This window comes from Python bivittatus, unplaced genomic scaffold (assembly GCF_059951505.1).
Source record: "Python bivittatus isolate LINGU-HERP-01145 unplaced genomic scaffold, Pbiv_v1 ctg000440_np1212, whole genome shotgun sequence".
Lineage (NCBI taxonomy): Eukaryota > Metazoa > Chordata > Lepidosauria > Squamata > Pythonidae > Python > Python bivittatus.
The window spans coordinates 7,787,319-7,802,839 of record NW_028277063.1 but is presented as its reverse complement, the minus strand read 5'-3'; the positions used below and the strand labels follow the sequence as shown (position 1 = coordinate 7,802,839).

Here is a 15,521-nt window from a genome sequence, read left to right as displayed (position 1 = left end):
TCAGCGTAGCCATGGAACTATTTGCTGACATCCGTTGCCTTTCCATGAGAAATCCATTCTGGGATGAATTGTTTTAGGTGCAAAACTAAAGCAGTATAAAGTGGGCATACCTGTCATCTCTCAAATTGCATTGTAAGCAACTCCCTTATCCTTTGTGGAAAAGAGATGCACTATGAAGTAAGGAAATCAGAAAGACTCTAAAAGTGTGGAATTTGGTTGTACCCTCCTCTCTCTCTTTCTCTCTCTCTCTGTACCTCTTTTCATCTCTTTTCAAATGATCAATAACGTGCAAAAGACACAACTGACTTTTGACAATTCCCTGCAGATTCAGTCTTTCAGTTGCAGAATGCGAGGTAAACTGCAATTCCCAATTCTGTTTGGATAGCAGCATGGTCTGCTGGGAAATTTGCAGCGACTCATGGGAACAAAGCCTCTCATCTCATCCTCAGGGAATTCTTCCTTCCTTCACATTCTCATCAAATCTGTTTCATTGTGCCCAGAAACAAAGCAAGGAAGACATTACCTTCTAAGATTCCAAATGCATCTGTGTTTCCTGCATTACATCCAAGGGCCTTAATTTGTATAGTTAGTAACGCCTTGCGTACCTTACCTCTTGCGTAATCTTGCTGGAAATTTATTTATTTATTTTATTTAGCCTTTTGGCTTGGATTTTCTACCCCGCCCCCGCCCCCCCCGACTCGCCTTCATGGACTACAGACTAGAGACTCAAACCTTCACTGCTGTAGGTCTAACCACCAATTTATTAATCTCTCTCACAACATGCTTTTGCAAGATCCAAACTGATTTCCTTGGAACATGCAAAAGAACATCAGGTTTTCTGGGAGCTCTGCCCATTTCAGTACTGTAGCCTCAGGTGTCCTACGGACTTAATTTCTGAGAACAGAATCCAGATGTTGAACAGGCTGTAGTCAAAACAAATCTATTGGCAAGACACGAGAGCAGGCTAGAAGGAGGATTTCCATCTTCAGACTTTTACTTTAGAACTTGGACCATGTCACTGTCCAGACAGATGCTGTAGAAGCAATTTGATGATTGGGTAGATGTATGGGTGTGGGATTTGGCCCAGTAAGGGTGGCCTTAAAAGTCTTTCTACTGTTAACACTTCTACTGGTCTCTCAATTGTCCATCATTGGAGAATGGGCTTTCTTAAAATTAAAAAACCAAAGAGATATAAAGAGGAAAATTGCCGTCACTCTTCTTTGATTAGGAGCTTTTTTCCTGGATCTTACAATACCTGTTCCCATGATTGTTTCATCTGTAGTCTAAGTGGAAACCTATCAAGCTTTGCCAGAAACTTCTAACTGGATATGTCTTCTCTGAACATTCTTAAGAGTTTCCTGAGTTCTGTCCTAAATCCTCTGTTCCCTGTAGTTTTGAGCATTACAAATCCTTTGTTGGAGGATTTATCTAGATCTGGGAGGGGGGGATGGGCAGGAATCTGGCTTAGATGACCCATTCTCTCACTTCTCTCAATACACTCTATCTCAATATCATCAATTCAGGCAGGCAGATTAGCCTGGGACACTACTGTAACCACTACCAGTCTCCTCCATTTTTTCCTACTGAGCTGCTGCAGAGGAGCAGTCATCTAGAGATGGGGTCTATTTCTGGTATGTTTCTAATGCAATGCTTGGTCTTGGGCATTTCATTTTGGGACATTAAAATGGCAGGGACCCAATAAAAGGAGGTGAGCTGGGCTTATGGATCCATGAACAGTAATATTGCTGCTGGTGAAACAAGCCTGGGTTTCCTGGAAGAGCAGGGAGATTGGTGGCTACCATAACAGTGGTAATTAGTGAGATCCCTGGCAGCATGGGGCATCAGTGACTGTCCAGTAGTGTTGGATCCCAATAATGCAGGGCCTGAGAAATGGGTTTCTTTATTGAGAGCTGTGTTCTCTGAGGGATAATTTGGTGGAGGCTGCATGCTAATGGTAGGAAAACAGAACCAAAATAATGAAATACATTAATAATTGGAAATTCATTCTACATCAAGATTCCAGTGGCTGCTGAAGTAGAAGAACAGGAAGAGCCACCAGCTGCCTTGGGTCTCAAACACGACGTATTTTCATCTCACTTCTCTTGAGAGAATAGTAGAAGCCTTTCCATTGGAACCAGTTAATGCCATTGGCATAGGACAGATGGGGTCCACCAAGGTAGAAGCCATTGAGGTTGGAAAAATGGCAGCTCTTGAACCACCAGGCACCTGATGAGAGGGCTGCACAGTTCTGTACATAAAGGTCTTGGTCACGGTCAAATGTGGAGAACTTCTGGCCACTGTGATAGGACAATGAATCACCTGGTGGGATCATCAAGAGAAATAATGGTAAAAATGGAGACTTCAAAAAGCCTTTAAGAATAAAGAATAGTGTCCTTGGGGTGTCTATTTGAGAGTAAGTTCATTGGACCCTAAGTATTCTGGCCAGGGACTGCAGGCCCTGGGATGTTTTCCTGTGAATGGGCACACCTCATAATTTATGTTTCAAGATTGGAGGGAACATGCTGTAAAAATCTTTTAAATGGCTTCTGATTTTCCCAAAAGAAACTCTGATCCCATATACAAAGGTGCAGAGTAAAACACCTGTCTTAGGGAGAGAGAAAGAGCTGGCTGTAGATACCTCTTGAAGACACATATTAGTATTTGGACCCCCATGGCCAAGTAGGGCTTTGGAAATTATAGACCCAATACAACAGAAGGACACGAAGTTGGGGATAGTTGATCTATATATTAGGCTGGGGACAAGCACCATCCTAATATTCAGAATACCACTCAGTTCCACATTAATTCTATCCAAATCCCTCATTACCAAGTCTGAGACAAGGCAATACCTTCCATCTTAAAAAAAAAAAAAAAAAAAGTCAGATGCAAATGCATCATGACTGTCATTTTGTAGGATTTCCTGCCTACTTTTGAGACCCAGTCTTACTCCATTTGGTACTCAAATGGGACTGGTAACCTGGGGCCCCTTACCTGCCCCTCCATCAGTAAAGCCAGATACATGGAGCGTGTAGCCATCCTCTTCTGCACTGATTGCATTTGGAGAAAGTGAGAAGTCAGCATATTTGGCAAAGGCTGTATTATTCTCAAAGTCTTCCAGCTCCACACGTAGTTCATATTTCTGCTTCAGGGTCAGGAGGTGGATATTTTGCAGTCCTGGATCAGGTGGGAAATAGAAAACAGCTAGTGGGCACATGGCTCTGACACCTTGGGAAAAAGTCCAAAACACCTCCATTAATTTTTCTACCCTTTGGGGATGACCCCCATTCTCTTGACAAAAAACTGCTGGCCAGACAGAAAAGCCAGAAAGTTCTTGGCTGGGCTTGCTGGCCTAGACTCACAATAAACACAGCAATTGCACTTCATGCTGTAGTTTTCTGGCCCAGTTTTCAGCTGCTTAGGGGAGAAACCCAAACATTTTACTTTCCAAAAGTTTCTGGCAAAGGGAGATGTCTGGATCAAGAGATGCATAGAAGTATGGGACTGGGAAGAAGCCAGTGAGGGAAAGGATGGGAAAAATCAAGGGCCTTTGGCAGAGAATTTACAGGATCCTCAGAAAAGAGGAGAAGGAGGAGAAGGAGAAGAAGGAGAAAGCAAAAGGAGGAATTTCCTTGTACCCATTCATATTTACCCAGCCAATATTCACTGTCTGCTCTGCCAAAGCCAAACTTGTAGTCATTCCATCCCCGAAAGAAACTGATTGACCCATTGAAGCGTTTCTGGAAAACCTGGAGAGCAGAGTATAAGAGTTGTGGGGAAAGATAATTGTTAAATTAACATCAATTTGTCAAAAGTTACCCTGAGGTCAACACCATGGAAAGGAAGTAATGAAGGAGGTTGCACATTATGCTAAACTATATTGCTGAAACATGGTTCATTGAACAATCCAAAATGGCAGGATTCATACACTACGTTAAGCCTTACTCTAGCAGCCTTGGTTTTAACACACACACACAGTTCAGCACCTTCCTATTTGTACCTTCCTATTTCAAATATATATTTGCTTCTTCTACTTCTGGCCTTTATATCCCACTATTCCATGCTGTACACTATCTCACTTCTACATTGGCTAACAAAACAAGGAATAGTACTGAATTATCAGATAGCAACAAACATTAACTAGAATGACAGCTAAATCAGGAATGAGAAACAAGATCTCATTAGATCAGCTAGGGACAGAATTATCATAACATAGCTATAAAAATCCAGATGTCTGCTGCAGGGTAGCAAAGGCTTTGTGTTTTCTATATTCTATCCAAATTTTTTGCAGCCTGGATTTTAGAAATCCTAAATTGGAAGCATGAGAGAGTAACAAAACTATCTCTGATAGAAAAATATCTGTAGAAGTATGGGGTTCTTATGTGATTTTGTGGCATTGTTCCATAAACAGGGAGACACCACAGAAAAGGCTGAAAAAGCATTTAGGTTGATCCTAAGTGCTTCTGACATTCAAATTAAAGGGTGAAAAGATTCACATGAGACACAGATACCTTGGCCCCATGAGAAAGAGTGACTTAGGACCTGGACTGGGAAGATCCAGGTTCATGTGGGGACTTGATATTAGAGCTCAATGAGTTATTTTGGCCAATCCCTCTCTTCCAGACCAATTTACCTCATAGGGCTCTGTGGGGATAAAATGAGGGGAGACACCTTTCCATATTTGCTCCCTTGAACTCCCAAGGGGGGAAAAAAGTTAGGATATGGAAGCTACAAGGTTTCTGAAAGCTTTATATTGAACAACACCAGCACCACAAATTATGCCTGGAAGTACAACTGGAAAGCAGGCCAGGATCAAAGAAAACAAGGTTATGAGAACTTCCACACGACTAGCACTGAACACCTGCTACTAATCTAGCCCAGTCCTAGGATTTCTAGTGCCCTTAGGATTTCTAGTGCCCTTTGTTTTCTTGGATCCCATTCCAAGGACTTCATTACCGTCCATTTTCCATCATCAGTGGTCATGTCACAGTACACAGGAACGGGGACATTGGGACCTGCTGGAAAGATGAGGTACACGCCATCTGTCTCTGAGCCTTGATCGTATATATCTTCACAGTCAAGTGGAAAGGAATCTTCTCCACATGGTTGTGGTTGCTGAGCTGTCCCAGTGGAGGAAAAATATATTATTTTAAAGTTAAATAACCCATCATGCCTAGAACATTATTTTGGCTTCCAACTGACCATTCCCTTTTAAAACAGAGTTAGTAGTCCAAGACAGTAATAGTGAATCTATTGTTGTTCGTGTTATTTTACAAATATCACAATTATTTTTTTCAAGGTCACCTTCTATTTGGACAAAACAACAACAACAACCATTCAATAAGGAAAATTGTTTATAAAATCTATGTACCTTTGGGGAAATGTTAAAAATATGTCTAAATCTGGACATGTAATGAAATACATATAAATGCTAATGTGAAGTTTGAAGGAAAAAAAAAACAAAGTTTCAATGAACAAAATGTATGACTTGAATTTTATTTATTTGACTGCGGCCTCAGCTTTTAAAGCCATTCTCAGAAACACCATGGTTTCACTTCACATTAGCATTTATATGTATTTCATTACATGTCCAGATTTAGACATATTTTTAACATTTCCCCAAAGGTACATAGATTTTATAAACAATTTTCCTTATTGAATGGTTGTTGTTGTTTTTTTGTGGGGGGGAAGCATATTATTTTCATAAATATATGCACTTCAATACAGTCTTTTCCATTACACACATTTATTTTCATTTTGGAGATTTGGGGGCAATTGTAAAATTTTGGGAATGGTAACTTTTAAAGTACAGTACAGGTTTGTTACCCTGAAAATGCAAAATTAGATTGTTTGTCATTCAGAAATGATCTAAATGAATTTCTCCCCAATTTGTAGTCTATGTTATCTGCTTGAGATTCATTCAGAAGAGGTTAATGATTATTTTTAGATAGCTTGAACCTATGAAGTTTCTGAATGTTATGTATCTAGACTCCCATTTTCTATTCTAGACCATTCCAGACAAAGATTATACTCAGGTACCAGGTCAAAACCTACCTAAATCCACACTCCAATGCCTAGATCAATGTTCCTATGTTAATCAGTCACTGTAGGAATCACCTGATAAGGTCATCTAAGACACTGATTGGGTGAGTTTGAATGCCACCCCCTTTCTTCTTCACCCACACCTTTCTCCAGGCATAAGGAATAATGGTTTTCCTTTCTGGATAGATTTCAGCCATATAAGCATTTATCTTGGCTTCCCATTGAAACAGGTATTCATAGGTTATGGGGATTGTACATATGTGCATGTATGTAGTAACTAATAGTCACCAACCATAACAAGCCCTCAATATTCATATAAGCAAGCACCTTCTAGCCAAAAACACCTATTAAGGAGCTGTTTTAGTTATTAGTTACGTCAAAGGCCATGTTTTGATTCTGTGCAGGCATAACAAGTGTTGACTTTTACACTGTAGTAGCTTCCATCAACTAAAATTTTTCCAGAAATTCTTCCATACATGGGAAGATATGTGTTCTGCCTTCCAGTGCAGATTAAACAATATATGTGGGGGAAAATCCAGCAGATCTTCTGCCCATTATAGTAGGATCATCTGACATCGCTTGAGCCTCATGAATATGTAGAAATATCATCCTCTATATTACTAACAGAATTGTTATTGGGAAGGAAGAAAACAGTGGAAGGCAATATCCTGAAAGAGCAGGCTGGCCAATAGTAACCCTAAAATATTTTGTTACCAAGGGGGGACTGTTCAGTGTGCATGCCACAAAGGCTACATGTTGCCTACTTCATTCAAATTCTATTCTTCCTCCAGTAAGATGAGATATTCTGTTTTATCATCCCAACAGATTACTGATGTCGTGAGTGCAGATGATAATGGACAGAAATTTTCAATCCATCTTCAGTGCTAAGCAAGGATGTGATCACAAGGCTCCATAGCTCAAGGCTGGTGCAGTCTATTATACCAGGGCTGGGCTTTTTCAGTTCTTGCAAATCAATGCACCTGAGCAACGAGATCACTGTTTAAGGTCCCTTCACCATCTGAAGTATGAAGGCAGTAAACAGCAAGAGGGCCTTTTCCATCATGGTACCTAGATGGTACAGCGCCCTCTTCAAGGAGACCTCTCTGATTCATCATTAGTGCCCAGTCAGCAATCAGAAACAGGATATTTCAAAAGACTTTCAGATAAAGGCAAACATGTGGCTTAAATGCTCCCCATAACGCTAGCTTTGTTTTTTCCTATTAATTTCTCCTAACCCCAGGTGGGTTTGTGTGGGTTTTTTTAAATAATTGTTCAATTGCTGAATTAGCACTCTTCTGAAGTATTGGTTAGGAATTTTTTAGATATAAAGATGGGATATACATATTGTAACTGTACAAGGGATCATTGCAGAAGCTATGGGATAGGAGAATCATAGCTCAGCTAAACAATATCTACATTGTGTGAAAGAAAGGCCCTGACTGTTTCAGCTCTAGGTATCTCCAGTAAAAAGGCAGCGTATGATCACAAAAATCTGTCCTTGGAAACCTGGAACACTGCTCTCAAAGTAGCCATTTCTGGACTAGATGGACAATAGACCTGGTACTTCTTGTGTATTTCAAGGTTCTCTGTATTGCATTGTAAAAATAAAGGGACAGCCCTTCCAAGAAAAATTATTGTTGGATATTTTGGATATTCCAAAATATTTAACTATGGTGAAATATGATCCAACAATCAAAGAAGCAAAAGGTAAGCCGGGCAATTCTCAAGCCACGTATGGCCTCTCGAGCTGAGACTTTCTGGCTTGTGGTTTTCTGTCTCAATTTGATGGCAAACAGCTGTTCAGAAGCTGAAAAGATAATTTAAATGCTTGTTTGTATCTTTTGTGCTGTCTTGAAAGCGGACTACCTTTTGATGTTCTTTATTTATTGTTAAAATCATGGCTCAGTCTGCTCTGAAGCCTGGCCCTAGCCCAGATAAAAACATGTATGCAAAGAGCAGCTCTGGGCAAGGAAAGTTTGTCTGCCTAGAAATGTTTTAACAACTGGACTTGGCTGATCTCAGAAGCTATCTAGGGTCAGCCCTGATTAATATTTGGATCGGGACTATTACGGAATGCCATGGCTGTTAGTTAGACTGGGAAATCAAAGAAACCACAATGCAATGTCAAACTTTCATAATGCTGCCAAGAAAACTTGGCCAGTTATAGTCACCAGGAGTTAAGCTTGAGTTGAGGGCTTCTCTACTTTTTAGCACAAGTGATATATTTAATAGTAGAGGAAGATGCTTTATACTGAATCGTGCCAATGACACAAATACACCTGAGGCAGGGGTAACTGGCCCTAGCTGTAAGAGCCCCTGTTTGAACCAATAAACTTTAGAAAACAAACTTGGTTGTGGTCTGCTATAGGGCTGATATACAATCATAAAGGTACTGAAGCATTTGCCAGGGGATGTATGATGGGTGGGGGTTCCATGGCAGACAATACACAAACTTAATGTGGGCTGGTTAGGGCAGTGACTAAATGACAGGAAAGAGAGAGCAGCTTGGGTGTGCAAACCCCAGGCTCTGGAACACATGAAGCCTTGAGGTCTTTAACTGATGAATAAAGTTGGAATGGAGACCCAGTCTGGTGTAGTGGTTAAGGCATCAGGCTAGACACTGGGACACTGTGAGTTCTAGTCCTGCCTTAGGCATGAAGCCAACTGGGTAACCTTGGGCCAGTCACTCTATCTCAGTCCTAGGAAGTAGGCCATGGCAAACCACTTCTGAAATCTTGCCAAGAAAACTGCAGGGACTTGTCAAGACAGTCACTAGGAGTCAAGATTAATTTGAAGGGACCAAAAAAAAAAAAAGTTGGCATGGAGGAGGGGCATCTGAGAGGCTTGCCTCAGGGCCCAGAGAATTCTACTTATGCCCCTGAGTCATATCATTGGTCCATCAAGCTCTGTATTGCCTACATTAAATGCAAATCTTCATGGTCTTAGATAAGAATATTCCTGTCAAACCTGAAGATGGCTGAAATTCCTTCATGTAAAGTAGGTGTTCAACCACTGGCTTCTTTCAGATGGCATAGTATGGAAGGAGCATATAGAGGATTCTGAGTATGTGACATAAATCAGCCTCAAGGGCATTTACCTGAGTTGATGGCCTGTCCTTGCAATGTTGGCAGCTGAATTAGGAAGAGGAGGAACAGAGAGATGGGCAGGGATGAAGAGGTCTGAAAAAGCTAGAAAGAAACACCATGACTGAGGAACATACTGAGGAAAGAGGTATCATCATCATCATCATCATCATCATCATCATCATCATCATCATCATCATCATCATCACCATCATTGATGGTACCTTTAACTCCATCAAACAACAACATCTGCCTATCCCAGGTCCTTGGGAAGGACTTGATAGGTGGATAAAAATGCCAAATCCAGTCTAAACAACTGGCTGACTGTGTGACCAACAATAATAATAAACGTATACACTGCCTGATTCCCAGCAACTCTTGCTGGCTGAGACACATTGAACTGATACATTTCAAATTCTCTACCAAGAAAAATAAAATAGAAATAGAAAGCTGCCATGTGTGCTTAACTTGCCCAGGGATTAATTTGTGCTGAACTCTTCCTTTTCACCATTTTCACACATAAAATATTACCATGGCAAAAGGTAAAATCATACTTTGGTGTCTCAAATGAAAAATGTGGATTCAGGGTTGGGCAACCATCCTCGGCTAGCACCCTCAGTGAGGGACTACCTTAATGTGGTTGTGGGGCTTGCATGTTCTGAGGAGGATGAGAAAACTATGTCAGAGGTTCAACCATACTGGACAGGTTTCATCAGAGGAGCCAGATGAAGGGTGCCTTTCCTATAAACAATATGATGAGACCTAATTTACAGAAACCTATACCAGATCAGTTGTCACCCAGGTCAACAATGACTACACTAGGTGTTCTAGTTTCTGGATATCTGATGACAAGCGGACTACAGGACTCAGGACTGTTGACTGAGCAACCAGGGCCAGCAGCTGCAGGACCACTGGAAGAAAGTTGTTTACCCATTGCAAATATACAAAGACTGAAAACAAAGAAATAATGGCCTGCAACTACAAATCAAGTCCAACAAGAAGAGGATATCTGAAAAAAAAAAATGCACCACTTCTGGAAAGAACAACATCTAGAATCAGAAATAATAGAACAGAAGCTAGCAGATCAATGTCAATTTATAATACAAAATAAAGTATTCACAGAAGTAGAATTGGATGAACTGCAAAGGTCTACCCAGGGCAAAGAAATTGAAGCCTTGCCAGAAATAATTCAGACTATAGAGGGAAACCAGGGGGAGTCCCCAGTAAAGGAAGCCAACATGACTAAGGAATCATTTTCTTTCCCAAACCAGGCACCTTCTTCTCTGCCTTCTCCTCAGAAAGAACAAAGCCCTCTAACTAAAACGCAAGAGGAATTAAAACAAAGAATAACTGAGCATCTAGAACAGCACAAAAACAACAGAATAAGGTTGCCCACATTGAAGCTTGTTACAAAGAAACAGCTAGCACAAGCAATAAATGATACCAAAACTATAATATCAAATATAAGCACCAGCTCATGGCAAGAAACAAACCAATTAATGTACAGCACAACTGCAGTTATAACTGAATTCCTTGGATGCAAAATCAACAAACAAGAAAAAAAGCCAAACAGTGCACCACCAAAATGGAAGATCAGGTTGGAAAATGAGATCAACATGTTAAGATCAGATGCAAGCAAGCTACAACAGATGAAAGAAAAGTAGCTGAAGAACAAAAAGACCAAAGTTTATGTGATCAAGAAATATCACCTAGAAACAAGGAAGATCAAGGAAGCACTGGTAATTATAAGGCAGCAAATAGCAGCCATATCCAAGAAGATCAGCAGATATGAAAATAAAATTGCACACTACAGGCAGAATCTCCAATTTCAGTCAAATCAGAAACGTTTCTACCAATCCACTGATATTGCAATGAACTAGTCAACATCTGACAAGGAAGAAACAGTGCAGTTCTGCGTGCAGCTATGGACAACCCAAAGAAATACAACAAGAATGCAGCTTGGATAAACAAGGTAGATAAGAATAAAAAAGAAGCTGAAATGAAAAAAAAAAAAACTTGTAATAACAGCAGAAATGGTGGAAAAAGGGACAAGGAATATCACGAATCGGTCAGTACCAGGTGAAGATGAACTGCATGGTTTTTGGTTGAAACATCTGGCAAAACCTACCTGATAATGAAAGATCCAACAAAATGGGCAACACCAGGCAACTACAAGCCAATTACCTGCTTACCAACATTTTTCACATTGCTAACTGGTATCCTAACTGATGCAGTCCCATAGCATCTGGCTGAAAATGAGCTTTTTCCATCTGAGTAGAAAGGAAACTGCCCAAAGAGCGGAGGAACAAAATTTCAGCCCCTAATTAACAAGTTGATTTTGGAAAACTGCAAAATAAAGGAAGACAACCTAGGTGTAGCTTGGATTGATTACAAGAAAGCATTTGACTCCCTACCACATGATTGGGTAATCAAGTGCCTAGAAATGACAGGACTCAGTAGAAACATCAGAAGCTTTGTGCAAAGTTCAATGGCACAATGGAAGACAGAGTTGTTGGTCAATGGTGATAGATGTTACATTACAAGAGAAATCTTTCAAGGAGACTCCCTACCACCACTACGTTTGTCATTGCATTGATTCCTCTGTCAACAATGCTGAACAAGTGAAGCCATGGCTATCAAACATCAAAAACATCTCTCAGACTATCCCACCTCCTTTACATGGACGATCTGAAACTGTATGGAAAAACACAATCTGAAATACAGTAGAATTGCTGTTCAACACTGTCTGAATATACAGCCAAGATATTGCAATGGAGGTTTGGACTGGACAAATGTGCCACCCTTACCATCAACAGGGGAAAAATAGTGAAAACTGAAGGAATCAAGTTGTCCTATGGAAATAACATCAAGAGTCTGGAAGAAGAAAATCGCTATAAATACCTGGGCATCCTCCAAGCTGACATCAAGCACACTGAAATCAAGAAGAAGGTTAGTAGTCAATACATCATGAGCGTGAAGAAGATCTTAAAGTCCAAACTCAGTGGAGGAAATACTATCAAGGCAATTAACACCTGGGCAATTCCAGTCATTAGATATACAGCTGGAATAGTGGACCGGACTCAAGCAGCACTAGAAGCCCTGGATAGGAAGACCAGAAAAATAATGACCATGAATCATGTCCTTCATCTATGCAGTAATGTTGACAGACTCTACTTACCAAGAAGCATAGGTGGGCATGGAATGTTGCAATTACACAAGACAGTTGAAAAAGAAAAAGGGCATTGGAAGAATATCTGAAGGACAGTGAAGAAGATGCACTGAAGCTACTACCCCATTAAGGCTTACTGAATATGAAGAGACCAAACTGGCCTACGAAAAAACTAAACGAAGAATAGAAAAGAGACATGGCAAGGCAAAGTATTACATGGCCAGTACACACACACACACACACACACACACACACACAAAACTAGCAGGCAAAGCAGGTAACAAGACTTGGCAATGGCTAACAGCAGAAAAGTTGAAGAAGAGACAGAGGGGCTAATTCTGGCTGCATAAGACCAAGCCTTAAGAACAAATGCATAGAAAGCCAGAATTGAGAAGACAGCAACAGACAGCAAATGCTGCCCTGTAAAGAAGCTAAAGAAACAGTGGACCACCCAGTCAGCTGCTGCAAGAAGATCGCACAGGTTGACTACAGACAATGGCATGACAAAATAGCAACAATGGTGCATTGGAATATCTGCAAGAAATACCATGTGCCTGCCAGCAAGAACTGGTGGGACCACAAGCTGACAAAGTAATAGAAAACAAAGAAGCTAAAGTGCTCTGGGACTTTAGAATTCAAACAGACAATCACCAGCCACACAACACCCCAGACTTAACAATTGTTGACAAGAAAGACAAAAAAGTCTGGATAGTGGACATTGCAATACCTGGAGACAGCAGAATAGAAGAGAAAGAACTGGAGAAAATCACAAATTATAAAGACCTGCAAATAGAAATAGAACAGCTATGGCAAAAGAAAGCAAAGATAGTACCAACAGTAATAGGTCCCTTAGATGCAATCCCAAAACATCTGGAGCACCTCTTGAACACCATCGGCATTGACAAAATCACCATCAGTCAATTGCAAAGGCAGCTTTACTTGGAACAGCTTACATCCTGTGATGATACCTTTAACACCATCAAACAACAACATCTGCCTATCCCAGGTCCTTGGGAAGGACTTGATAGGTGGATAAAAATGGCAAATGCAGTCTAAACATCTGGCTGACTACGCAACCAGCAATAAATGTATAAGCTGCATGATTCCCTCAACTCTTGCTGGCCGAGACACATTGTCCTGACACATATGGCATTCTCTACCAAGAAAAATAACATAAAAATAGAAAGCTGCTATGTGTGCTTAGCTTGCCCAAGGCTTATTTGTGTTGAACCCTTCCTTTTGGCCATTTTCACACATAAAATATTACCATGGCAAAAGGTAAAATCATAGTTCATTATCTCAAGTGAAAAATGTGGGTTCAGGGTTGGACAATGATTTTGCTGCCAGGAACCTTCTTTTTCATTTACTGATTTTTGGACTAGCAGGAACCACAGTAATCTCAATGGAGATGGCACAGCTGGAATGCTCATCTCTCCATTTTGGGGAATGCACGTGTGAGGATCTTTCCATGTTCTAGTTGCTTAGTATTTTTAAATACAATATTTATGTACTATAGTCTGCTGTTATTGTTGTTGTTTGTTTGTTTTTAAAGTTTTGTGTGGTTCTTTGCATCCTATTTGTAGAACAAAATAGGTATGTATCTGCTTTTTGTTTAAGGACATAAGTCAAGCCCAGCCATATCAGAAGAAAGGTCTGTTTCATTTAGCATCTTGTTTCCCTACAATGGCCAAACAGAATCCCTCAAGAATCTTCTAGGCAAGTATGTGTCACAGATATCATAGATGTGTATTAGGAGGATATATTTATTTATGTGTTAATTTTATATCCTGCCTTTTCTCCAGGAATTCAAGGCAACCCACACAGGGATCTTCCTTCATTTAATCCTCACAGCAACAATCTGGTGAGATAGGCAGGGCCCAGAGAAAGGGACTGGCCAAAAGTTACCCAGTGGGATTCCATGTCTGAAGGTAAACATGAGTCTCCCAAATCCTAGTCTTAGTCCAACACTTTAACCATTCCAGCATGCTTGGTCTCAGCTTGCACACTCAGCATCATACCTAAAAGCTACTGAAGCTGGCTTTCACCATTTCTTTTGCCTGCAAATCCCATTCATCACACCTGACACTGAAATAGACCATTACAAAAGTCAATTTGATTGGGAGTGAGGAGAAAATATCAAATTCCAACTGAAAGAATCAAACCTTAATTCACAGCCTAATTCACCTCCCTTCCACAAATATCTGTTGCCCCACAACTTCGGATTCTTCACTGACTTACCTTCATGTTCTTTTGTACTTCCTGAGCTGTCAGTCTTGTTGCTTTGTATATAGGGCTTTCCTTTTTTATTTTGAAGCTGCTTCTTCCACTCTCCTTTGCAGAACTTTAGTTGTACACCTCCCACTCACACTGCTGTCTGCCCACTAACGTCCCCCAAAAACCAAGGAACAGACACGATGTGTAAATCCTGGATTTATAGCCCAGAGAGAAGTCACAGAATGAGGGGGGAGGAATGTGTTATAGAAAATCAAGACAGGAAATGAAAAGTTGGAGAGAAGAGGGGAAACACAGAACAAGCCAAGAGCTAGATGCTTTCCAGGGCTGTTGGCATGAATGTAATGCTGTTATACGCCCTTCTCACACACGTGCAAGAAGGTCCCCCCCCACACACACACACACACACAATCTCTCTCTCTCCCTGTGTTTGTGTGAGCATATTGGAAAGGGTGTTAAATTCTAACTTTGGATGGGAGAAAATATTCTTCAGAGCCAGAACATTTGGGATGTATTCTGGGAAGTCCCCAAGGGAGTTTCCAGTAAAATAAAAACTGGTGGTCTTGAAGTTAGGATTCTTATATACTGTGGAAGAAGAGTGTGACCTAGTAACGGCAAGAGCCACAAGACCTAGGGTTCTTGCTCACCGACAAGTTAAAGGGAGCTGGTAGAAAACTATACCAGCATAACATGTGTTGCCCTCACTGGTGATCCCTAACCTTACAGAAGCACAATTCCAACACATGTTGCTTCCTTATTTTCAGAGTTGAACGGATTCGCCTGGCTTTGTTTCTTTTTCCTCTCACCAAATGTTATGAGCCAGGAGGAAAACATCCATTAATCACTCTCTTTAATGTAGGCTGGGGCTGGGGAAGGAGATGAATTTTAACAGATGGCTATAGCAGTGGATTTAGCTATCTGTCCAAAACTGCACTCATTTCCCATAACTGCTCTTTTGCAAAGCACTCGTCTAGAAGAGGGGCGCCATAAACCCATAT

At 40.7% G+C, this 15,521-nt stretch overlaps 1 protein-coding gene across 1 annotated transcript; it reads right to left on the bottom strand.

Annotated features, from left to right (window-relative positions):
* Positions 1 to 738: 738 nt before the first annotated feature.
* On the bottom strand, positions 739 to 14,812 carry LOC103063445 (microfibril-associated glycoprotein 4-like). The gene is made up of 6 exons (XM_007438546.4): positions 14,530 to 14,812; positions 9,137 to 9,227; positions 4,954 to 5,117; positions 3,650 to 3,746; positions 2,992 to 3,174; positions 739 to 2,319 (listed from the first exon to the last, which is right to left on the bottom strand). The coding sequence occupies exons 1-6, from the start codon at positions 14,533 to 14,535 to the stop codon at positions 2,072 to 2,074; spliced, it is 789 nt and encodes a 262-aa protein (XP_007438608.1). The 5' UTR covers positions 14,536 to 14,812; the 3' UTR covers positions 739 to 2,071.
* Between the last annotated feature and the right edge of the window lie 709 nt (positions 14,813 to 15,521).

What these genes read in the sequence shown, in the direction of transcription:
- LOC103063445 (XM_007438546.4), bottom strand. An exon ending in AGGACAGGCCATCAACTCAG is followed by an intron (nt 5,118 to 9,136) that starts GTAAATGCCCTT and finishes CCACTGGGACAG; the next exon opens with CTCAGCAACCACAACCATGT. An exon ending in AGACAGTGAATATTGGCTGG is followed by an intron (nt 3,175 to 3,649) that starts GTAAATATGAAT and finishes CACCTGATCCAG; the next exon opens with GACTGCAAAATATCCACCTC.